This window comes from Balaenoptera ricei, chromosome 14 (genome assembly GCF_028023285.1).
Source record: "Balaenoptera ricei isolate mBalRic1 chromosome 14, mBalRic1.hap2, whole genome shotgun sequence".
Classification (NCBI taxonomy): Eukaryota; Metazoa; Chordata; class Mammalia; order Artiodactyla; family Balaenopteridae; genus Balaenoptera; species Balaenoptera ricei.
The window spans coordinates 74,900,310-74,924,717 of record NC_082652.1 but is presented as its reverse complement, the minus strand read 5'-3'; the positions used below and the strand labels follow the sequence as shown (position 1 = coordinate 74,924,717).

The following is a 24,408-nucleotide window of genomic DNA, read 5'->3' as shown; positions in this document are numbered from 1 at the left end:
ACCTTTGAGGTTCAAAATATTGGGGGTTCTGATGAGCTTTCTTCTTTCTTTCTTTCTTTCTTTTTTTTTTTCTATTTGCAAATCATGGCTTCCTGATCCTAAGGAAAAAACCTCAAAGGCAAGACTCAACAGGCTTCCTGGACATCAAATAGTTCGTACAAAACATTCTGATGACTTGCATGTAAATAAATCAGAAACATATGAATTAAACTGCTCTTGGAATACATATGGGTTGAAAAATAGAGAGAAGTGCTGAGAAAATGTGTTTCGGGTTTTGCTGAGCCCATGACATTTGAAAAAAATAGTATGAGACACTGAACAAACACAAACCACGGCTTGGCTTCCCCACTCCTAATATTAACCTCCCAGTTCAATGGCAAATCAGTTTACCATGTGTGTAAATGCGAGCCACCTTTGGTGTGCTCCTCCACACTTAATTACTAGCAGTTTAAATTTTTTTTTCAATGAGAAGCTCAAAAATAGCATCACACTTCAAGGAAATGCAAATCTTAGCATTTTCTGACCCGGTTGGTTCACGTCAGACTATTTTAGAAAATACCACAGATCACCTTAGGAACAGTCATACTGGTACGGCCCTCTTTGGTGTGACTGGAGAGGAACAGAAGAAAAGCATCGTTATTAAGAAACTGGTCCTGGAATTGATGCTGCCTATTAAATCAAAGCGCTAAACCCCTGCAGGTAAAAACCTCATGAAGAAGAACAGTTACCTCTCTTGGCATTATGGTGGGAGCCCCGCCAACACCGCCGTACGCTACCAAGCACAGATCATGACCTCGGCTCCTGATCTTTTTCACTGCTGAGGTCTGTGGCCTTGTAGGTAGTGGAAGTTTGCTTTCTCTTTCCCACACTGCACTCAAGATAGCTAATAACATTAGGGAGTGTAAGTCCTGGGACAGTTGCAGAGTTCTTAGAGCCCCCATATCCTTTCTGCTTGATATGTTGTTCCTTGGCATCTGGCTTTAACTACAGGAGCAGAGCACATGGGAATTTAGGGAACAAAAAGAGCCAGAGCTTCAGGCTTCTCCCACTGAGAGTAAGTCATTGGCGTGCACTTGGATGGCATCCTCTATCCATTCTTTGGACCAGCACTGTCACCTGAGGTTATCAGTTTGAAATTAGAGAGAGATGGGAGATTTCATCTTTTCTGTTTAGGAAAGTGTTATTTTGGTTGTTTAAGAACACATTTTAATGTTCTTTTCCTATAACTCCTTCACTCAGATGGTGGGAACAGGCTTCGATGCTAACTCCGTGCTGAAATATGACTCTGAACAAGACAGACACGGGTTAGACAAGTAAACTGAGCTACATTTAGTCTGATAATGCACCGATGGGGGAGTACAGGCTGTTGAAGGTACACACACACAAGAAGGGTACCTATCCCACATCTGGCCTGGAGGAAGTGAGGTCCACCGATGAATGGGAATTCAGCAGGCAAAATGCAAGGGTAATAACCAGATCAAGGGAGAGAATGGCATATACTGTTATCCAAAGGTAGTGCAGGGTGACTGGAGCTCATGGTGCCCAATGATAGTAGTGAAAGATGGGACTGAAAAGATAAACAGTGGCTAGATCATAAATGGCCTTGTGCACCCCATTAAAGAGTTGAGATGTTATCGTGATGTAATGAGGAGCCCTTCAAATGGATATGCCCAAGACGTAATTGAATTTAAAAGTCCAGAGAGATGGGAGGAACCAACAGGAAGACATAGTCACAGAAGCCAAGGAAAGCAGATTTGACTGGCAGGAGGAAATTGTCAACAGTGTCAGATGTTACTGAGAGTGAAAGTGACATTTGGCTGCAGCATCCAGGAGCTTTTGAGCAGTTTCATTGGAGGAGTGGGCATGGAAAAAAGATAAAGAAATGGGGAAAGTCCATGGCAAGATGCTTTTTTCATCATCATCATCACCATCATCAATGGAAAATAATCATCTTCCAGACAGAGAGACTGGTAGAAAGAATGAGCCACATACAACCCAGGGGATTGGAATGTATTTGGGAAAATAGACCATAGATATAAAGCAGAAGACAGCAACACAAGTTAGAAGACATGCAAAGGGTAAAATGAGCCTTACAGATCAATCAGGTGAAGGAGGGATTCTGGACAGATCCATGAAAGAATAGGAGGAATTAAGACGACAGATGAAAGGGGAGAGTTATTTAAGTGGTGAGTGTAGCTTGAGGTTTGTACTCTGTGTTATGCCTCCTTATCCCAGTTCAGTTTGGTTTTGAGTTCCCACTGAATGTAGATATTAGAAAGCACCATCAAAGGTGATGTGTGGTCCTAACCTGTGACTTCTGTTTGAGTTTCTCAATCTTTTTTGGAAAATTATAAAGTCCTAGACTGACTCTCTGTTTGTTTTAGTTTTCATGCAATCTTTATTTTTAAAATCTGGACACAGAAACTAAGGAACAGATATCACAAATATAGCACATCAGAGATTCCCATAAATTCTACATGGATGAGTTCCTTGAGAAATTTTGCACATTCAATGCTGGACATCTGTGAAACTGAAGCATAGTATCTTTCACATCTGTGTAATCTCTATGTGACATCTTCTTCCTGGTATGAGGCCAGAGATTCACCCCCATTGTGCAGTACCTTAAAGAAGCCATTCATGATTCAGAGGACAGTTTTTCTCAACAAAGATACCTGAAATACACTTCTGTAAGGCACTTCAGTGCCAAAAATCTGCTGTGTAAGCTTTGTAAGTGCAGGAAAGAATTGGTCTTCTTTTACTTTGGCTGTTGCCCTTGTTTGTATAATAAATATTTATTGGGCACCTGCTATAGGCAAGTTATTTCATTGAATGTCCTCTGTATCACACCCTCTTTCCCTAAGGAGCCCACCGTATTTTATGGGAGGGAAGACCTGTATAATTCATAAAATTTACAAATTTCTAAAAGTAAAGTGCTGGGGAAGTTTAGAAGATGAAATATATTTGATTAAAACTTACTGAGCTCATTCTTTCCCCGAAGTTTTTTGGTCCATACTCCTGTCGATATGACACCACTGGTTCCCATTCCCATTTGTACTTGATAGAGAAAGAGCTGAATAGGTTGTCTACGTATCAAGAAATTTTCCATTAAAGAAAATGGACTCATCACCATCAAAAAAGACTTTAAGCATCACGAGGGTGCTGAACATGCTATACAAATTAGATACGTCGAGGTCCATTTTTTTTCAGGGTGTTTTCTCAGAGCATGATCTGGTTTTATTTGCACCACATCTCCATGTAGCAGCAGATGTCATGATCTGTATTTTCCAAATGAATATTATAAGATTGAGAGAGAGGCTGAATGATCTACTGGTGGTCAGTTAATGAGTGGTAGAATCAAAACTGGAAAGATAGTCTCCATCGGGGACCATTATCTACAGCTGGTTAGCTCACTTAAGCTGTTTTGGCAATGAGGGAGAATCATAAGCTCATTTCCTTGATAGAATGAAGAAGATTGAATTTGGTGACAAAGAGATGATGAGTGACTTTGGTGAGAGAGCAGTTTTGATAATGGCTGCATTATTTACCTACATTTTCCAACTAGCATCTGATGACAAGGCTTACTGCTTAAGAAATACGGCTGATCGTTGGTCTTCTCTTCTCCTGGAATACCACCTCCCTGCAGATGGGTCCTCACTAATATTTTTTGTGAAGGATGCTTAAGTTATAGGCCTGCTACAGTGATTTTGTTTTGTTTTATTTTAATTGAGGTGAAATGTACGTAACATAAAATTAACCATTTTTAAATGGGCAGTTCACTGGTATTTGGTATATTCACAATGTTGAGCAACCCCTGCATCTGTCTATTTCCAAAACATTTTCATCACCCCTAAAGGAAACCCCATACCCATTAAGTAGTTCCTCCCTATCCACCGGCGGCTGTGTTTTATAAACCTTTAATTTTATCATATACACAAACTTGCATATACATACATTCATACTATATACATCTATCTGTCTGTCTGTCTGTCTATCTACCTACCTACCTACCTACCTAGAGATTGGAAAGTTCCTGACAGAGGATCTAATATGTCCTAATTATGTAAGCAAAGAAGTATATATTTAATGGATGTTTCTCCATCAGGAAAAGGAAAAAAGGAAACATCCTTTGCTTCTTTTTAAGCTTTCTGTATATTTCTCTTAAGTTCTCACCAGTTAGTAATTTATCAAGGAAGAAAAAAAAAGATAATCAATTCTAAGCCTTTTATTATGTGAAACTGCTGTGTTCCTCTTCTTACAAGAGAAACTTTCTCATTATGTTCTTCAACATTGAGAATTTTAAACTGCTTCCCTTATCTTAACAGTGAGCAATCATCTGGATTTTACATTTCTGTTTTGAAGATTCAAAATGATTGAACAAAGTAATTTATTTATAAAAGGTTTCATTTCTTGGAAAGGAATCAAAGGGGCATTCTTACTGTAATTTTTATTGTTAAAGAAATTACTATTGTTTATATTTATTTATACCTTTGTTATTCCAGAAAAATATTTGAAATAGCCAGTAGCAGAGCTTTAAACTGTGTATCTTTAAAATTAAGAAGAACTAGATCGCATGCAAAAGTGTCTGGAATTTAAATATTAGAGAAAGTCAACTGAATTGTATTTTAAATGTGCTTGAAGATATGACCTATTAATTGTTGGTCACTTAGTCTTCTATTGCCCAGTCTTAAAGGTTTTTTTTTAATAACCCTAGCCTAATGGAATAATTTCCTTTACATTTCCTTTGCGTAAACGTTTAGTGCAAACTATACTCACTTTCATACATTTTCTAGTTGATTGTTATACGTCTGAAATCTCCCAGCTAGCTTCTAATGAAAATTCTGGCCTCCTATTTTATTTATTTATTTATTTTTATGTACCAAAGCATCTAGAAGCTCTGCTGTGAGTTAAGGCAGTGAAACATTGCTGGTTGATTTTACCTGAAAGTTTGCCCTGGGTATGGGGGAGGGGCAGGTATCTGAAGGGATAAAGAGAGGTGGCTGATTGGACAGAGAGGTTGACAATTTGCATACTTCTCTTTTTTTCATTTCACTCTGTGCCACAGAGTTATACATTTGGTAATTATTTCATGCTTTTGTTTTTAGTTGAAAGTACTTAGGGCCATACGTTTTGACAGATAAAAAGGTCATTTGTACTTTTTTCAGCTTTGTGAAAGGGAGGATGGGATAATAGTTTTACAGTGTACCATGGCAGTGATTCCTGTTCAAAACTTTACCAGATTGGAAACTCACTGTTCTTAACAATTCTCTTGGTAAGCAGAAGATGAAGGCATCTGCTTGAAGCACCCAGTGTTAAGTTTGATGCTTCAAAGCCCAGCCTAGAATTCATCTTTAACTGTACTCAACGTTAGTAGATATCATTTACTAATATGAAAAATTGATCTCCAGATTCTTTAGACCATAGGTGATTTGGAAGGATATTCTGATCAAGTGCTAACAACTCTGATCTGGGATTTGCAGTGAAAAGACCTAGGTTAAACAACAGGGTCCTACTGTATAGCACAGGGAACGATATTCAATATCCTGTGATAAACCATAATAGAAAAGAATATGAAAAAGAATATATATATGCATAACTGAGTCACTTTGCCGTACAGCAGAAATTAACACAACATTGTAAATCAACTATATTTCAGTAAAATAAAAAACTTTTTTTTAAAATTTCACACAATAGTATATGAACAACAGCAACAAAAAAGACCTAGGTTATAACCTTTCTCCTGCTGTCCTACAGTCATTTGACTACTGGGAAGAGAAGGTGCTCTCCCAGCTTCTGTCTCCTAATGTATAAGATGGGTGAGATGGTTGACCACTTGGGTAGGTGATCAATCTCAAAGTGATTATTAAATAATGTAATGGATGTAGAAAGTCTTTGCAATTTAAAATACTTTGAAAATATCCACTTTTTATGATGATTAATCATAGAATTTCACCAAATTTCCTTTTATACAGTTAAGCTCAAGGTCAAAGAAGGTGTATCTAAAGAAGTACATAACCCCTTTTGTGAATTGTGGGTTTTTTTGAAATTTCCCCTTGTCCTAATATCTGTTAGAATCTTGCTCTCACCATCTTTCCCTTCTTGTTTGGGTCTCTGCTTTTGAAAGTGTGTCTTTCTGCTTTTGTCCGACACAACCTTCTTCCTAGTCCCTCTTGCTTCCGGGAAGGAATGTGTACTTAGGAATGATGGCCCTTTGGCCCTCTGCGCTGTACAAACACAGCCCTAAAGACACTGGAATTGGAGGAATAGGAATGGCACATTTAGGGTTGCACAAGGTCAAACTATAAAGTAATCAGCATTTTTCTCTGGTGCTGCTTTCCCTTCTGGTAAAGCCCTCTCTGTACCCTCATCCCCTCTTCACTTCCCTCTCATTCTTAAAAATTAGTTCCTGGGAAAAGATTAGAGACCTTATCACATCAAAGTGTAATAACTGCTAACAGACTATACAAGCATTTCCCAAGATGGGGGATGATTGGAGGTGTGTTGAAAAGTGGGTTTGTGACGTGGAATTATTTCCAGGGAAGTAGACTTGTACCTCTTGTAGTATTGTACGTTCACTAAGGTGTGCTGCAATGGTATTTGTTTACCCCAATAGTGACCAAACTTATTTGAGCTTAGATCCCTTTTTAAAAATCACACCTATTAACATCCAGTGAAGGATGTGAGCTCTAGTCCTCAGGCATCAACCTGTGACCTTGGGTTCAAAGGGAAAAGGGCAGGAAATGGTCCTCTTGGAACCCTTAAATAGGATCGTTAGAGGTAATTGCCTCCACTTTCGAAAGACAGCTCAGCCCTAAAACACATCAAGAAGTAAAATGTACTAAAATCTATTTTGGCAGAACCAATGAATGTTTATCTTTCTCTGTGTTATGATGTTATTCTTAGTTTGACTTGTATCTTGTGCGCGATGCGTTTATTCATTCATTCATGTGTGCATTTAGTAACTACTGGGGCCTATTCTGTGCCAGGTAACCATACACACACACACATACACACACACAATCACACCTGCACATTTTTTCATAACACTTTTTTAAACTTTATTGTTTCTGTGATGGACCATCCTCAGCAGGCCTTCTTAGCCTTCAGCAGAGTATAGAAGAAACAACAATAATCAACATCGGAATAAACCTAAAATTAATTTTCTTCTTTATTGTGGAATCATGTAATTTGTTTTCATCCTGAAAACATGCTGCCCTCATTCAATTGATGAAACTATGTCATCAGAGGTCACAAAGCTATTTATTGGCAGATATAACCAACGGTATTTTGATGTTCCAATACCTCCTCATGACCCCATAGTTATCACCTAAAAGAAAAAAAAGCAAACAGTTGGTAGTGAAAGAGGACAAAATAGTATTGAGATGGGAGCTGATCCATTAGAAATAACTGATAGTCATGAATTTGATGTGACAGCTGTGATAGAGATATAAAATAATTTAGTTACATCTGTTTATGATTGAAGATAACTAGATAGATAAATCACATTCTTCTTAACATTACCTTTAATTTCTAATGAGCATTCAATAAATAAAAGCTTGGAAACAACTTAGGTGTTCAAAACATATTAAAGAGATGTGATGGGCTTAATATCTACAGTCTTTTATCTGTGCTGATCCTAAGCCTGGTCAGGAAGCCGATTCCCCTGTGAATAAGTAACATAAGGATGTAACCAGGAAGAAGTCAGGTTTCCCCTGGACCAAATTTTATGCAATTAAGTAAAGTATTCCAAGAGATCTTTGGCCAGGTGTAACTTAATCAATTTAAGGCCTTCTCAGGGAGGGTCAGGATACTCAGAATGCTGGCAATGGGCATCCCCGTGATACACCACATTGAAAGTAATAGCAAACATGCAGTGTCTGCTCCGTCAGTGCCAAGAGCAAGAGCAATGCAGGTGTAAAAATAAAAAGACGTATTCGGAGCCAGAGGCTGGTACACATAGACGGGACTGTAGTCACACTTCACATGAATGCCTTAAGTAATAGTGTGCTGGGGGTTTTTTCATCAGTTTAGTATATTGGGCTTTCCTGGTGGCGCAGTGGTTAAGAATCCACCTGCCAATGCAGGGGACACAGGTTCGATCCCTGGTCCGGGAAGATCCCACATGCCGTGGAGCAACTAAGCCCGTGCGCTACAACTACTGAGCCTGCGCTCTAGAGCCCGTGGGCCACAACTACTGAACCCGCGCTCCACAGCTACTGAAGCCCACGTGCCTAGAGCCCGTGCTCCACAAGAGAACCCACTGCAATGAGAAGCCCGCACACCGCACGGAAGAGTAGCCCCCGCTCGCCGCAACCAGAGAAAAGTCCACACGCAGCAACGAAGACCCAACGCAGACAAAAATAAAATAAATAAAATAAAATAAATAAATTTATTTTTAAAAAAATAAATAAAAGTTGGGCAGAGATTTCTATTAAAAAAAAAAAGTTTAGTGTATTGGTATTTCGTCACCACTAAACCCCAGTGTAACTCTCAGCAGATTCTTTGCCTCTCTCTGTTTTCAGTACTGTCAAACAAGAGTATCAGGTCCTGCTGCTACATGGCTCAGCTTCAGGGATGAAAGACAGATGAACGGTCCTCCTTGTAGTAGTGCACAAGAACTTTCTTTGTGCTCTGCTGACTGAGGTCATCTTGTGTTCTTCTCTTTGGGCCAAACAGCATTCTCAGCCCCTTGTCTGCTACATGGCCATAGAGTATGTAAAGGGGATCCAGAATTCTACAAATCTGGGTTTAGGTAGGGGTCTATGACCACCTTGGAGAGAAGCCCCTTAGCGATCAAGAGATCATGTTAAAGCTCAAACTCCCAAACAAGATGACATGATTTTGAATGTCAGTTTTTCCACTTAACTAGCTATGTGACTTGGAGCAAGTTACTTAATGTGTCTATGCCTCCAAATTCCTTCTATGTAAAACTGGGATGATAAAACAATAGGATTAGTGTGTCAAGACAAAATGAGGAGATGTACAGTTTTGCTGGAATAGTGTCTGGCATGCCCTAAGTAAATTTAGTGTTAGCTATTTTTTATCACTGGCATCACTTTGTCATGCCAACAGTGACAAGAGCTTGGACTGACAGGCATTGGGACCAGATCCCTTTCCAGTTCTAGAGAGTGTTAAGTTATAATACCATAATAAATTGTTTCTTTTCTTTGTTTTTAACTGTTAACTCCCTGCATAGATCACTGAGATGGATGCAGGATAATATGTGAAAACAGCTTAAAATCTCAAACGTTCTATATCTATGATATATCCCAATATCATGTGTGTGATACATCTATGATATCATAACAGAGTGAGCCTAATCATACCTATCTTCGCAGTTTTGCTGCCTCATGTTTGCAGTGATAACACATTGATACTTGTAAAATACTTGTAAACTAATGGAACACTGTGTAGATTTAAATCACAATAATATTGCTATACAATTATTAGTGCTTCTTAGTTTTTTTTTTATTTTTAATTGAAGCAAAGTTTTTTTCCTTCCTTGTAAATTTTTAAGCTACACAGAGTCTTTTTTAATAGGTTGAAATTTAGAGATTTGAAAAACATACTACAACTAGCTATATTTAAAAACATATTGTCTTTTAATTTGAAGAAAGGAAAGAACAAGGTAGAACTGTCTGGCCATAAAGAACGTCAGGTTGGGACTTCCCTGATGGCGTAGTGGTTAAGAATCCGCCTGCCAATGCAGGGGACATGGGTTCAAGCCCTGGTCTGGGAAGATCCTACATGCCGCGGAGCAACTAAGCCCATGTGCCACAGCTACTGAGCCTGTGCTCTAGAGCCCGTGCTCCACAACAAGAGAAGCCACTGCAATGAGAAGCCCGTGCACCGCAACGAAGAGTAGCCCCCGCTCGCCACAACTAGAGAAAGCCCACACGCAGCAACGAAGACCCAACACAGCCAAAAATAAATAAATAAATAAATAAATAAAGAAGAAGAACGTCAGGTTTTTTTGTAGCTCTTGTGGTTAATAATGGGTCCAGCTCACTTTTTTCCTGTGTCATGGCCGAGCTTGCTGCAGGCTGAGTGTGCTGGTCGAAAGTGCATGGGCTACAGTCTGCCCATCCTGCGTGCTTCTGTGCTTCTGATCCGTTATAGATCACTCAGATCTCTGCTTCTCCTTTCTGTTGCTTTCTCTTGGGTCTTTTAATTTCTTTGAGTTACACAATTTGATAGATAGAGATGCAAAGAAGGGAATTAAAATTCTTAAAATTCTACTACTTAACATAGAAAAGGAAATTTCGTGGCTGAGAAGGATAAAATTCTTGGCTATAATTCACTTGTAGAGTTTAGCTTCAGATTTAATATACTAATGAACAGATAATCAAAACTCAACTGATATTCGGAAGGGTAGAACAGTTATATGTAGTATTTGTCATGGAGTGTTTGGATATATGCTCAAAATGACTTGTGTTCAGCTGTCACTGTTTGCAGATGACATGATACTATACATAGAGAATCCTAAAACTGCCACCAGAAAACTGCTAGAGCTAATTAATGAATATGGTAAAGTTGCAGGATACAAAATTAATGCACAGAAATCTCTTGCATTCCTATATACTAATGATGAAAAATCTGAAAGTGAAATTAAGAAAACACTCCCGTTTACCATTGCAACAAAAAGAATAAAATATCTAGGAATAAACCTACCTAAGGAGACAAAAGACCTGTATGCAGAAAATTATAGGACACTGATGAAAGAAATTAAAGATGATACAAATAGATGGAGAGATATACCATGTTCTTGGATTGGAAGAATCAACATTGTGAAAATGACTCTACTACCCAAAGCAATCTACAGATTCAATGCAATCCCTATCAAACTACCACAGGCATTTTTCACAGAACTAGAACAAAAAATTTCACAATTTGTATGGAGACACAAAAGACCCCGAATAGCCAAAGCAAGCTTGAGAACGAAAAATGGAGCTGGAGGAATCAGGCTCCCTGACTTCAGACTATATTACAAAGCTACAGTAATCAAGACAGTTTGGTACTGGCACAAAAACAGAAATATAGATCAATGGAACAGGATAGAAAGCCCAGAGATAAACCCATGCACATATGGTCACCTTATCTTTGATAAAGGAGGCAAGCATATACAGTGGAGAAAAGACAGTCTCTTCAATAAGTGGTGCTGGGAAAATTGGACAGGTACATGTAAAAGTATGAAACTAGAACACTCCCTGACACCATACACAAAAATAAACTCAAAATGGATTAAAGACCTAAATGTAAGGCCAGACACTATCAATCTCTTAGAGGAAAACATAGGCAGAACACTCTATGACATACATCGCAGCAAGATCCTTTTTGACCCAGCTCCTAGAGAAATGGAAATAAAAACACAAATAAACAAATGGGACCTAATGAAACTTAAAAGCTTTTGCACAGCAAAGGAAACCATAAACAAGACCAAAAGACAACCCTCAGAATGGGAGAAAATATTTGCAAATGAAGCAACTGACAAAGGATTAATCTCCAAGATTTACAAGCAGCTCATGCAGCTCAATAACAAAAAAACAAACAACCCAATCCAAAAATGGGCAGAAGAGCTAAACAGACATTTCTCCAAAGAAGATATACAGATGGCCAACAGACACATGAAAGAATGCTCAACATCCTTAATCATTAGAGAAATGCAAATCAAAACTACAATGAGATATCATCTCACACCGGTCAGAATGGCCATCATCAAAAAATCTAGAAACAATAAATGCTGGAGAGGGTGTGGAGAAAAGGGAACCCTCTTGCACTGTTGGTGGGAATGTAAATTGATACAGCCACTATGGAGAACAGTATGGAGGTTCCTTAAAAAACTACAAATAGAACTACCATACGACCCAGCAATCCCACTACTGGGCATATACCCTGAGAAAACCATAGTTCAAAAAGAGTCATGTACCAAAATGTTCATTGCAGCTCTATTTACAATAGCCAGGACATGGAAGCAACCAAAGTGTCCATCATCGGATGAACGGATAAAGAAGATGTGGCACATATATACAATGGAATATTACTCAGCCATAAAAAGAAATGAAATGGAGGTATTTGTAATGAGGTGGATGGAGTTAGAGTCTGTCATACAGAGTGAAGTAAGTCAGAAAGAGAAAAACAAATACAGTATGCTAACACATATATATGGAATCTAAGGAAAAAAAAAAAAAGGACATGAAGAACCTAGTGGCAAGATGGGAATAAAGACACAGACCTACTAAAGAATGGACTTGAGGAGATGGGGAGGGGGAGGGGTGAGATCTGACAGGGTGAGAGAGTGTCATGGACATATATACACTACCAAATGTAAAATAGATAGCTAGTGGGAAACAGCCGCATAGCACAGGGAGATCAGCTCGGTGCTTTGTGACCACCTAGAGGGGTGGGATAGGGAGGATGGGGGGGAGGGAGACGCAAGAGGGAAGTGATATGGGAACATATGTATATGTATAACTGATTCACTTTGTTTTAAAGCAGAAACTAACACACCATTGTAAAGCAATTATACTTCAATAAAGATGTTAAAAAAAAATGACTTGTGTTCTAAATATATTACATACTCAAGGAATTTCTTTTAGGGGGTTCATATCCATATTCTTTTTCATTTGTTTTTTTGTGATGCACTATGGTAGAGTGAAGACAGGTCATTGCTGTTAGTAGAAATAAAATATGAATATCATATACATGAATGGTACATTTTATACATGTCTAGATAATTGTGATTTTTTTTCAGACTACTAATAAAAATAGTTTGAGGAGTAAAACTCTTTTTACTGGGAGTTACTTTATGGCACTTAGAACTATTTATTTAATTCCTATAAAAGCTTCAAGTGATTGAGATGGAAATAAAAGTTTCACAATTGCAACAGATTATACCTCTGAATTTTTTTTCATGTATAATTAAATATCCATCTATTTGTCAATAAACTGCAACATTTATGTGTTATCTCTAAACTTATTTCCTGTTAACGTGATAATAATGCAAAGTGGCCTTTAACCATCATTTGGAAATGAAATAGGATCTTTTTCCATTAGTAAAATATTCCTTGACTTGGTAATATATACTGAAAATATATCAGATGATTATTTTTTATTTCTGTAGTTGGTTTTTGTTTTTCTTTGCACTGTTGGGTTGTGTATTGCCTTCTTTTTAATACTCCTGAGCATTATTCACTGCCTGTAAACCTTATGACAACTTATTCAACTCTGTTACTTGTATCTGCTTGTTAACATTTTATGCCGTTTTACTACCCATTGGAATATTTAAGTTATAAAGTTAAAAAAGACTTTAGGAAGGAGAGTGCCAGGAAGACTGGATGAGAAGTCAGGAGCCCTGGGCTCTGTCCAGGCCCTTGGGTAGGTATCACTGCCCTATAGCCGTTCTTTTCTCTTACTGTGACCCATGTCCTTCAAACAATAAGAGTTGAGGGCCAATCCAGTTAGTTGCCTGAGTAGTGAGCTGATCCCCTACAAGTACTTTTCCCCATTAGATGCTGGGAAGCATCAATGCATATGCCTAGGTTTGTGAACATCAGTGACACACCATAAACTCTTGGCATTTGAGTGTCAACTGTCACAGTTTAGAATATTTGTGAAATCTCCCAAGGTGTGAGCTACTAAGTCAGCCTCGCCAGCACTTGGACATCTGAGGCATAGTTGTGCCTTGCTATTTTCTACTCATTATGGAGCATACAGTAACTCTCTTTAAGGATCTGAAAGTCTCAATTACAATGTTTCAGTTATTCTCGACTGGTTCTCTTCGGAAATTATTTATTCAGAGGGTACTTGCAGATCACAAAGAGGTAGTAATGTTACTGAATGTTAAAGGTCTACTGTACAAGCCCAGTGGCTATCACCCAACCCCACTCAGTTACACACCTCATGATACATGATCTATAACCACTTCCCTTTATCCCCTCCAGAGTTCAGCTTCCCACTTTGGGAAGAAAGTAACCAACATATATTGGTTTTACTGTCAACATGCCTTATCACGTTTTATTTTCTTAAAAGGTAATTATGAGACCCCACAAGAATATTTCTATTAAACCATGGCCAAAGTACAGCCTTGTGTTCATAGCTAAAATATCTTTTCTTTTTTGCCTCTTAAGATCAAGAAATTGTTTTTTAATGGAAAGAACATAGACTTTGATGACTAGTTCGAATCTTTCCTTTACCACTTGGTGAGTTTTTAACATGGAAAAGTGGGTTAACTTTCCTGAGTCACATTTGTCCAGATAATTAAAAAAAAAAAAAATAGCAGCACAACATTAACACAATTATCTGATTTTTTTGCATGCTTAATAAGTGCCAGGTATTATTCTAGTTGCGTTTATACACATTATGCCTTTTAATTCTCACAAGGATTTGGCATACCAGGCACTGTCATTCCCTCTTTACAGCCAAGAATCTGAAGACCAGAGAGGGTAAAGTAACAGGTCCAAGGTTGCCTAGCTCATAAATGATGGAACTCGCACTCAGACCCAGGCCTCTCTGGGCCAGTGCATCTGACCTCTCTACCATCCTTCAGCTGTGTGAAATAGGAATGATACTATTAATAATGTCCATCTTGTTTGATTATTATGAGGATTAGAAATAATGTGTATGGAGCTCCTGGCAGAAAAGCTATTCCACAAGAGGCCCTGAACAAATGGTAATCATTGTTATTTTTTAAAATCTCCATAAGTGAAACTGACATGCCAAGACAGATAAAAATGAGCACCTCAAAGGGAAAAGGTAGAATATGCATTCTACTCCCTTCATTTTGTTCATTGGTTTGTGTGTTTGCTTGGTTTCCTTCTTTTCTAGTAGACGGAGGTTCTATTTCAAAGAATGTGTCACATTGTTTCTTTGATGATGGCACAAATGATAATCAGAACATTGGTTGCAACAGCTAATGTGCCATAGTAATACATCTCAAATTACAACAAAAATTAAATCTGTAAAATGAGAACTTTTAGAATTTTTATTTATTCAGGGTTTACTGTTATCTAGAGAGCTCTGTTAAGCTCAGAATTTCTGTATTTGTGATTTTGTTTTAAATTCAGGACTGTAGGAGAAAAGATAATGGTGCTAACTTTGAATATTAACTAGCTATTAGTTTTCCATGAAGCTTTTTTTTTAAATTAATTAATTAATTAATTATTTTTTGGCTGCGTTGGGTCTTCATTGCTGCACCTGGGCTTTCTCTAGTTGCACAGCTAGCGGGGGCTGCTCTTTGTTGTGGTGTGCGGGCTTCTCATTGCTGTGGCTTCTCTTCTTGTGGAGCATGGGCTCTAGGCGTGCGAGCTTCAGTCCTTGTGGCACACGGGCTCAGTAGTTGTGGCGTGCAGGCTCTACAGCGCAGGCTCAGTAGTTGTGACGCCCGGGCTTCGTTGCTCCGCGGCATGTGGGATCTTCCTGGACCAGGGATCGAACCCCTGTCCCCTGCATTGGCAGGCGGATTCTTAACCACCATGCCACCAGGGAAGCCCTTCCATGAAGCGTTTATTAAACAAATAGTTCACTCAAAGGGCTGTTGCCTTTGAGCTTGAGCCAAGTTTCTCCATTTCCAATTTTGCAACAAAAATTTCACACTTCTTTAGTTACTCTTGTGGCAGGAACTGGAATGCCAAAGGTCACCTTGATCTCAGATACCTTATCAGAAGAAAACTAAGTGTAGATTTTTGTTTCCCTTTAGTCTTTCCTCATGTTTCCTTGACAGAGTCACTTCAATACACTACCATACAAGCTACAGTTTGGGATTTGTATTTCATTTTCCACTGGACTGATTTTCTTGTGTTAGTCATTTGAAGATATCTGCGGTGTTTGTTATTGTTCTGTTAAATAAAAAGCTATTTTCTTTAACAAACGTGTAAGTCATCTTTCTGTTTACTTAGGGTATAATAATTAAAATTAAGTGGGTGTGAACTTTTCTTATTGAATTTAGTATCTCTATTAAATACCTTCTTGCAACCCGTACTTTCAAGTCCTTTGAGAGACTGGGAAAATAGTTGACTGAAATAAAATAATGAGGCAGCTCACTGGTCATCCAGGTTACTAAAAATTAGAGCATTAAGGATAAACTGAAGTGATCACTCTGTTTTCACAAATATCATCTTATACTTCCACCAAGATTTTTAAAGAAAGTAACCATTAAGTAGTAGAAAATAAAGAGTAATCCATAGTTGCCTATCTTGAGCACTTGCTTTGACCGTTCCATTATTGAATTTTCTTATAATTAAAATGCGGGGGACGGGTTTGAGCTAAATCTTTGATTCCTTCTACTTTAAAAAATATAGTTCTATGTGGTATTTATTTATATAAACAAATATATAGAGCACTTACCTTAAAAATAACCTCCGAATGAGAAAGATGAAGTATATGAATTAAGAGGGAATAACATTGTACCTGATCAGTTATAATATGAAGAAAATTTATAAAATATACAGAAATTGCCCTTTTTAAGAAGCTATAAACAGTGTTCGATTTCTTGTTAACAAAGGCTTTCACCTTATCTAAAGAATCTTAATTTGGCTACACCAGAAAAATAGAAATTGTGTGGTATGATATAGCCTAAAAACTTTTTTAACCCCATAGATATTCTTTTTCATGCAGGCAGTATTTCTGAATTTGGGATAAGTGTTCTTATTCTCAGATCTTTGTGCTTGATCATAATTTACAGTCCAAGTAGCCTCCTTATATGAGCAAAATTACCAAAGATTTGTCCGTACCTCCCCAAAGAGGTCTCAAATAATTCTACCCAAATCTGGGAAAAAGATGAATCTTGTTAGGTGCCATCGAATTGTATGTATTCGTTGTACTTATGTGATAATTATACTACATGTTTAAGGGTAATGTAGTAGAATACGTAATTAAAATTATATATTATCCTAAAAGAATTTATTTTGATTGTTTTAAAATAGAAGGTGATTTAATAATATGGGAGAGTTTATTTTCAGTTTTATAGTAAATATATTGATTTCTGAAATTTGGGAGTAATACATAGTATACTTAACTTGCATTAATACTGATTGACCGGGAACCTGTCAGACTAATAGTCTGTAGGTATATTATAGTTGTTTGTGTTCATTCTGTCATTAGAATGAGATGATCTAATTTTCAATTTCCCCTTTCCCTAGAAGGTAATATTTTTTTCATCTTTTAGCCTAATCTCAAGACCTCTAATACATTTAGTAGTATTTTCCAAACTGGTGCTCAGTTGTATAATTCTCAAGGAAATACTGGGTTTTGCTTAATAAACTTAGGGTATTGATTTGCTTTGGGATTCCTGGCTTATGTTTTATTCTTTATCCCTAAGAGATACTTGAAAAAGTTTTCCCTTTATCGTAAGCCCTGTAGAAATAGAAGCAAGTAGCTGTTTACACATTTAAAATATGACTAAAATTTAAAAATCAAATGAAATCTAGCCCAGGAAAAATACAGGGCTTAGATTCTTTCATGACTTAGGAAGAATCCTTGTTTTTTAAAGTGTACAAGGGTTTTTCTGGTTTATTTTTGTTTTGTTCAGTCTCCAGGACCTCCCAATTTCAAGGGCACTGTGGGGCATATGTAGCATTTATTTGATGTATGCATGTGTATGCATATTTTCCCGCATCTGTCTCTGTGGTCCTATCCTTTGTGAAATCCTAAACCTCTTATTAGTGCTTAGTTCGTGATTCTTGGTGTTTTGAGAGCAATTACATAATTTTTCTCAGGGTGTTTATTCCATGTGCGCTGTGAAAAAAAAAAGAATGGGAGTTATTTTTTGGTAACTCTGCAGTTGCCTTTTTATTGGTGGATTTCTTTTTTCTTTTCCTGTGACCTGTGAATATCACCAGAGGTTCACTGCCAGTTTTGTGAGCCGCCCGCTTCAAATTGGAGGCAGGAAGGTATCCATTTTCATCAAGAGGATGACAGCGTTTCAGTCTCTCCGACCATCTGGAGAGAGGAACTTTTGGAGCAAAAGGAAACGGGGATTAAAAAAAAATTATATTTAGCAGAAAAGGCAAGGGGGAAACCCAGTGAAAGTTAAACTATACCTTATGAATGTGTGCTTTTCTACTGTGCTGTCTTCTTTAAAGCAAACATAAACAAGAAAATACACAAGCTATTTTTATAAAGGACTGGTTCCCCAAGTCTCCTGAGTATTAGTAAACGAATGTAAGTAAATTAGGATTTTGGCAGTTTTTAAGTTTATTGAACATACAAAGATAATAAGAACTATAAATGAGGGTTTTCCTCCCCCTTCATGTGTACACACTGATTGTCGGGGTCTATGTAGACCTGGGCTTTTAATGGCCCTTTTCATGCATCTCTACAAAAAGCTAACACTATGGGAATTTAATATTCCAAGATCTGTTTGTCACTTTCTGCGATCTGGAGAGTGCACTCATTTTATCTGTCTTTTTTGTCTCTCTGTCTCTCTTTCAGTTTTAATTGAAAGGTAGACAAAACGGGAGAAGCTTGAGGCAGGTGTTTCTCTTTTTACCTTTTACATGCTCATGGGCCATTTGTGTTAAAAAAAAAAAAGAATGCTTAGGCTCCCAGGACAACCCTATGGGTATTATATAATATATTTACAACCGGACATAGTTGTCAATATTTTTGCCCGTAACTGGAAAATATCACACCTGGTTTTCCATTCACACAAACCTACTCGGCCTTTTTTTGATTTTCTGTATTCGGAAAGGGGCAGTGTTTCCAGGGTTTGGTCAGATCTAGGATGGACGTGGTAGAAATTTTGCCTTTTCTGCCTGCTTCTTGTAAAGTCATGGGTGGCAATGTCCCATTGACCATGAGATGCTTTGGGCCAGGCAGCAAGCAAAACTAAACGGGCTCTTGTTCCCCAGGTTTATGCTCCGTCAGCCAGCACTGCCGACTACAATAGGGACTCGCCAGGCTACCCTTCCTCGAAACCAGCAGCCAGCACTTTCCCTAGCTCCTTCTTCATGCAAGGTAAGACACCACCTCTTCCAAGGGGAAATCCACAGGTCTTTTCATGTCATACATGGGACAGAAGAGTGCTGCTCTGTTACTCAAGAAATGGAATAGGAGGCAAGTATAGAGCACTGAAGGTCACGCTCTGTTTTAGGAATTGAATTCATTAAAAATAAATTAATTAAAACTTCACAAAGACTTATTTTTTAAGTGAAAGCCTCTTGAGAGATCATGAGTTAAGATTAGACTGGTTTGCTTGCTTAGAACGGATTCTTCTTGGGGGATGGTCTTCCATGACTGATCATTTCTGTGTCTTCACTTCCCGAGAACAGGATGTTTGTATGTTCAGAAGAGCTTTGGTTCAGTGTGTATTTTAAGCATCCCGGATTTAGCCGCCTAGGAACAAATTACCCTCATATATACCTTTATATAAAAATGTTGGACACTTACAATCACTTTTCGGCCTTTTGTCTAAGATCAAGTTTAGTATCTGTTCTTATCAGTAAAAACGTTGGTCACTTATTAATTTATAGGTAAGAACAAGTGTCCCACTGAAGATGAAGTGACCTATCTAAAGTCAGGAATATTATTTCATGACACAGCGAAAGCTCTATTCCAACATACTGACGGATTGAGGGCCCAAGACCCAGCTTTTTTCCCAGAAAAATATAGAAAATTACAGGTTCGTGGTAGATAAAGTGTATTTAACCCATTTAATTGTCCAGTGTATTTAATTCAGTGCACATGGATGTGTGTTCCCCGAGCTTATAATCTCACCCCTGGTAATACAGCTCTTTCTGCTGCTTAGAAAGGACCGAGATGGTTGAAATGACGGCAGCTGCTTATGAGAGGAGACCGTCCAGAGGATGCAGCCAAGGCTCTATCCCCTATACCCCTGGGACACTTATTGTCAAAATGTGGTGATCTTGTTCCCAGGTTAATACTCTGAAATTCAGATATGGGATTCACCAGGAACCCCTGTATGCACACTTGAACTCTTTTTGCATTGGCAAAGTGCCATGGGATTTCCTTCTTCGTGCTCCTCCCGGAAGGACCATGTCACGGGAAGGGGAGCCACTTGGGGCAGCAAGTCCCAGGGAGGTGGCTTGGCATCTCCCTTAGGTTACAGTGGACATACTCAAAAATCATTCTGTTTCAAAGGGATTTGTTTCCTTTCCCTTCAGAGTGTTAGCTCTTTTGAGTTGTTAGTTCACATGTGAAATTCCATGGGAAATCTATAAAATTGAATCGAATGGGTCCCTCGGGAATAGAGAGAATTGGTTCCACACGTAATGGAGCTCCTGTTGACCAGGGTCTTTTATCTTTGTGAGCCGTCCTCGATGTCCCTTTCTCTCCAAGGGAACAGCAGGTATGTCACTTGGGTGTGTTCTGTGCCATGACAGAAGGTGTATCCCCTTCAGCTATAGATAGCAGCCACTTGGGCACCAGTGCCTCTCTTTTATGACCAGTCAGCGAGAGTATGCTTCCACTACCGGTGCTTATAGAGATTGCCAGCTCAAGGACTCATCACTCAAAGCTGAATTTCATTGAGAAAATTGACAGAAGGATAGATTTCTTCTGTCTGCCTTCAGGAAGGTCACTTGCTTAAACCGTGCACACTGCAAGGAAAGATCAGGTTGAGTAAAGCAGTAGGCTCTTCTCCATAACAGACCACGCAAACTACGGGGAACCAATTTGCTTTTCTGCATGTGAATACCCAAGGAGCAAAAAAAAAAAAAAAAAATGTTTTTTGAGTTGACATTTATGATGAGCACAATTAATCTGCACACATCTAATTCTATTCTTTCAAACCCACATTATGCCAAGATCATGGGATGTGATAAATATTAATTTACTGTGAAAAGCATAATTTATGTAAAATGTGTATTTTTGTAAGTCTGCATTGAGTAGCGTGTCTGTGTTAACAAATCCTAAATGTATTTCCATGTAGGGCATCATGTCAGACTGTTTCAGGAGACTCTTGTTCAATGATAGAGATTCTCAATTTGTTTGCCATGCATGTCATCTCTTTGAAATGTCAGTGGTCTTAAACTTCGTGTTTGAATTTAAGATGACATCTGAACTTCCACAATCTCAGAGCTAAATCTGAAGTACATGAATAAGAACTTTTTAAAAAGTCCTGTGTTTTTACATTATGATCACAGAAACAGTACGTCGTGATCCCATTTCACATCCGCGTCCTTCAGTAAGGGTCCACAGTGCCCTGAGAATTCAGGTCTTGAAGAAAATACAGTTTAGATGAAAGATATTCAGAGACTGTCAGTAGCATATTTTAAACCCACTATTGTGTGACCTCTTATTTTTAACTTTAGCTTCCACCTTCTAGTTAAAACTCTTTAGTTGTCAAAATCACACACATGATTTTGCTTTCATAGTTCTTAAGACATCTCTGGATTATTCCTTCCTGCCCTGAAACCATTCCAGTTTTCTGAATTCTAACTTCTGGGGTGAAAAACTCAGGGAAAAAAAGGCTTTATGAAAAATAGTGTCAGATTTAACTTGCCTACTGCCTACATTTTCAAAAGGCCTTCATTAAATAACATGTAAGGTGAAAATAATCTTATTTTCAAGGGAGCAATGCCTGCCATACAATTAACACCTAGCTGATGGCCTTGTATATATCTGGCATTTAATACTTTTTGTTAAACTATTGAAAGAAAGAAAAATTGAACTGAGCAGTAACATAGATGCTCTGCTCCCTTAATCTGAGAAAACCAGACCAAACAATAGCAATCTAGTAGTAACTTCGAGGCCAGTAGGCCCAGAGAGTAAAAAAAAAATCTGTAGGAATATTTTTAATATGGTGTTAATAAAAGATTAACTTGGTATTAAAAGATACTTCATATAATTTCCATATAATTTTAAACCTCTTTTTAACTCATAGTTTTATAAAATTCAGAGGCTCTCAAAATTGTCCTTACCGTAATATCTACCTTATGACATGTGTGTACCCATTCAATTGCTACTGAAGGCTTAAGATAGCTATATAACTATATACCAAAATACAAACATTTAAAAAGAAGTCAAAAACTCAGAACTATATACATGAGATTCCTCTTTCCTACATACCAGAATGTAATTCCAACTTTAATTCCATCTACTCTGTATGTCACAAAAATGAAATCCAATCTGAAATCAGAGATATTCTTTTTCATTATTACTTATTTCTTCATATGCTCTCAAAACTTGTAAGCTTGCCAGCCCTATAATAGCTCAAGTGTTTTATTTTCACCCCAAAATTTAGGAACAGTTTAATTTTTTAGTTGGTTTTCATAGAAAAAAAAAAAGGAGACTTCTAAGAAATGTTTTCTTTAGCATTAGCTACCTTGCTGTCTTGACATAGTTCTATGTAGAAATATGTTCTGTTCTCTTACAGTTAAATTTTTACTAAGAACCCTTTAACTCTGTTAAATATTTATATTTGTTTGGCAATATAGAGCCACTTGGGAAAAAATAATGAGACTGTCTTCTGATATAATCAGCTCACCAGCATAAAGATGAATATACAAGAGGCAGTCATTTTCCAGGATATGAAAACACCCTACTCTATAAGGCAAGGCTGAATGCCTCAGAAAAGTCATGGTTTTCTTTGTCCTTTACAGATGGCCATCACAGCAGTGACCCTTGGAGCTCCTCCAGTGGGATGAATCAGCCTGGCTATGGAGGAATGTTGGGCAATTCTTCTCATATTCCACAGTCTAGCAGCTACTGCAGCCTGCATCCACATGAACGTTTGGTAAGGCAGACTCACTTGGTAATGGGGACAACACAGCTAGTTTCTTAAATCTCATCCTGTCTTTGCATGCATGTACACATGGACTCTATCAATGAATGTAAAAATGGCACACACCTGTTATTCTTACAGTTGTATTGTTTCTGCAATCAAAGACATAAACGCAATCAGATCACCTTCATAAGCCATATTCTCTTTGTCGCTGTTCTTCCGTTTATTGCGTTTTGTTCTGTGCTTTCTTTATCACAGTGTCATCTTCCCTTGGTACATAAATACATACTGTATTTGAGTTGCAGAATTTTAGGGGTTTTTTTTTTTTTTTGGTTTTTTTTGGTTTTTGATTTTTGGTGGGGTTTTTTGCTGTCTGTAGTAGTGAAGGATATACTGCAGGGGGCAGAGTGATAGCCAGTGGACTTTGAAAGTAGATGATAACACATCTCCCACGGGCATTTCCATTTCCCCTTGACCGGCTTCTGTAGCTGGTGACAGCTTTGAACTCTTGTACCACACCTGAAGGAAAGCGTTCATGTTTCCTATACACTCCCATCAGTAGCAGCAACCATGGGGTTTCTATGTAGGTCAGATTCCCAATTTTCAGTATTTTAGTTATACTTCCATACCCTCCAATACTATACTCATCCATCCTAGTATGTGTCTTTATTCTGGAGGAAGCAACGCATCAGATGTTTTTCTAACCTCAAAAACTACCACAGCCCAGAATCCACTGATGAACTTAAGTCTATCACTAAATGGAGGAAAGAGTACTTCTAGATCATGAGTTAGGTTTGGGATGCAGATAATATGGGACCAAGTCTCTTGTGCAGTAAAATGGCTTTAAAAAATGTATGAACCTCTAATCTTCTAAATGCAGAAGAGTATGAAAAATCCAGTTAGTGGTACTTATATTACTACTCTCCATCTTGCGATGTGCTCCTTTTTCTTCTGCTAATACCCAGGTTTATGTTTCTTTCTCTGTTCTAATATAGGAGATAGTACTTTCTGGATTTCTGTGATCTTTATTCGCTTTTGCTCAGTCACCAGAGATATAGAAAAGGTGACATATCCTATTCTGATGACCGAAAACATCCCAGAGGTTAAGATTTCCGATATCCTTGCAAATATCAATTTAGTTAGTCCTAGTGACAGAGACACTGGGAGGTCAGTTAGCTTATCGTCAAATGAGAGATAAATGATGGAGATGGAATTGACCTTTTTTAAATCATCTCTCAAGTTTGAATGTGGAAATCACAAACTATCTTAAATTTCAGCACATTTTCAATAAATAGCAGATGATTTACTTTCAAATTTCTTCTTCTCCCACCTCCTACTTAGAGTCATTAGCATGAAAGCTTAAAGAAATAGCTCTTATTATTATACTAGAATTTCTTCTTGGCTAACATTTTTATTTCGCCATCACCATTTTGCACTTCTCTAAAGAACCCATGATCAAAACTGTATGTGTCCTATAGGCAAGGAAAGTTTTGATTACAAATAAAAGACTTGGGCACTGTACTATATGTTGGAATTTCCATTTGACATTTATTTTTCTTCGCTCCTATGTTTCTTTCTTCCTTTCTCTATCATGCTCTAGAACTTTGACTTAGGTGGTTTGATTTTTTTCCCAATCGAGTTCACTGCATGGGTGAAGCATGTTGAAAATGCGCTCAAATGCACAGAAAATGTAATTTTAAAAAGGAAACCAACTACACCCTTTTAGAAAAAGT

General features: G+C 37.9%; 1 protein-coding gene and 1 pseudogene across 22 annotated transcripts in view; both read left to right on the top strand.

The window, feature by feature from the left end:
• TCF4 (transcription factor 4) overlaps positions 1–24,408 on the top strand; it is a 355,534-nt gene that overhangs the window by 281,010 nt on the left and 50,116 nt on the right. For all 22 annotated transcript variants that reach the window (XM_059895588.1, XM_059895581.1, XM_059895582.1 and 19 more), the window contains 2 exons: positions 18,843–18,948; positions 22,554–22,687. In XM_059895588.1, coding sequence (XP_059751571.1) covers positions 18,843–18,948; positions 22,554–22,687 — 240 coding nt within the window. The remainder of the gene's footprint in view (positions 1–18,842; positions 18,949–22,553; positions 22,688–24,408) is intronic.
• Positions 19,382–19,554, top strand: LOC132348325 (U2 spliceosomal RNA; annotated as a pseudogene).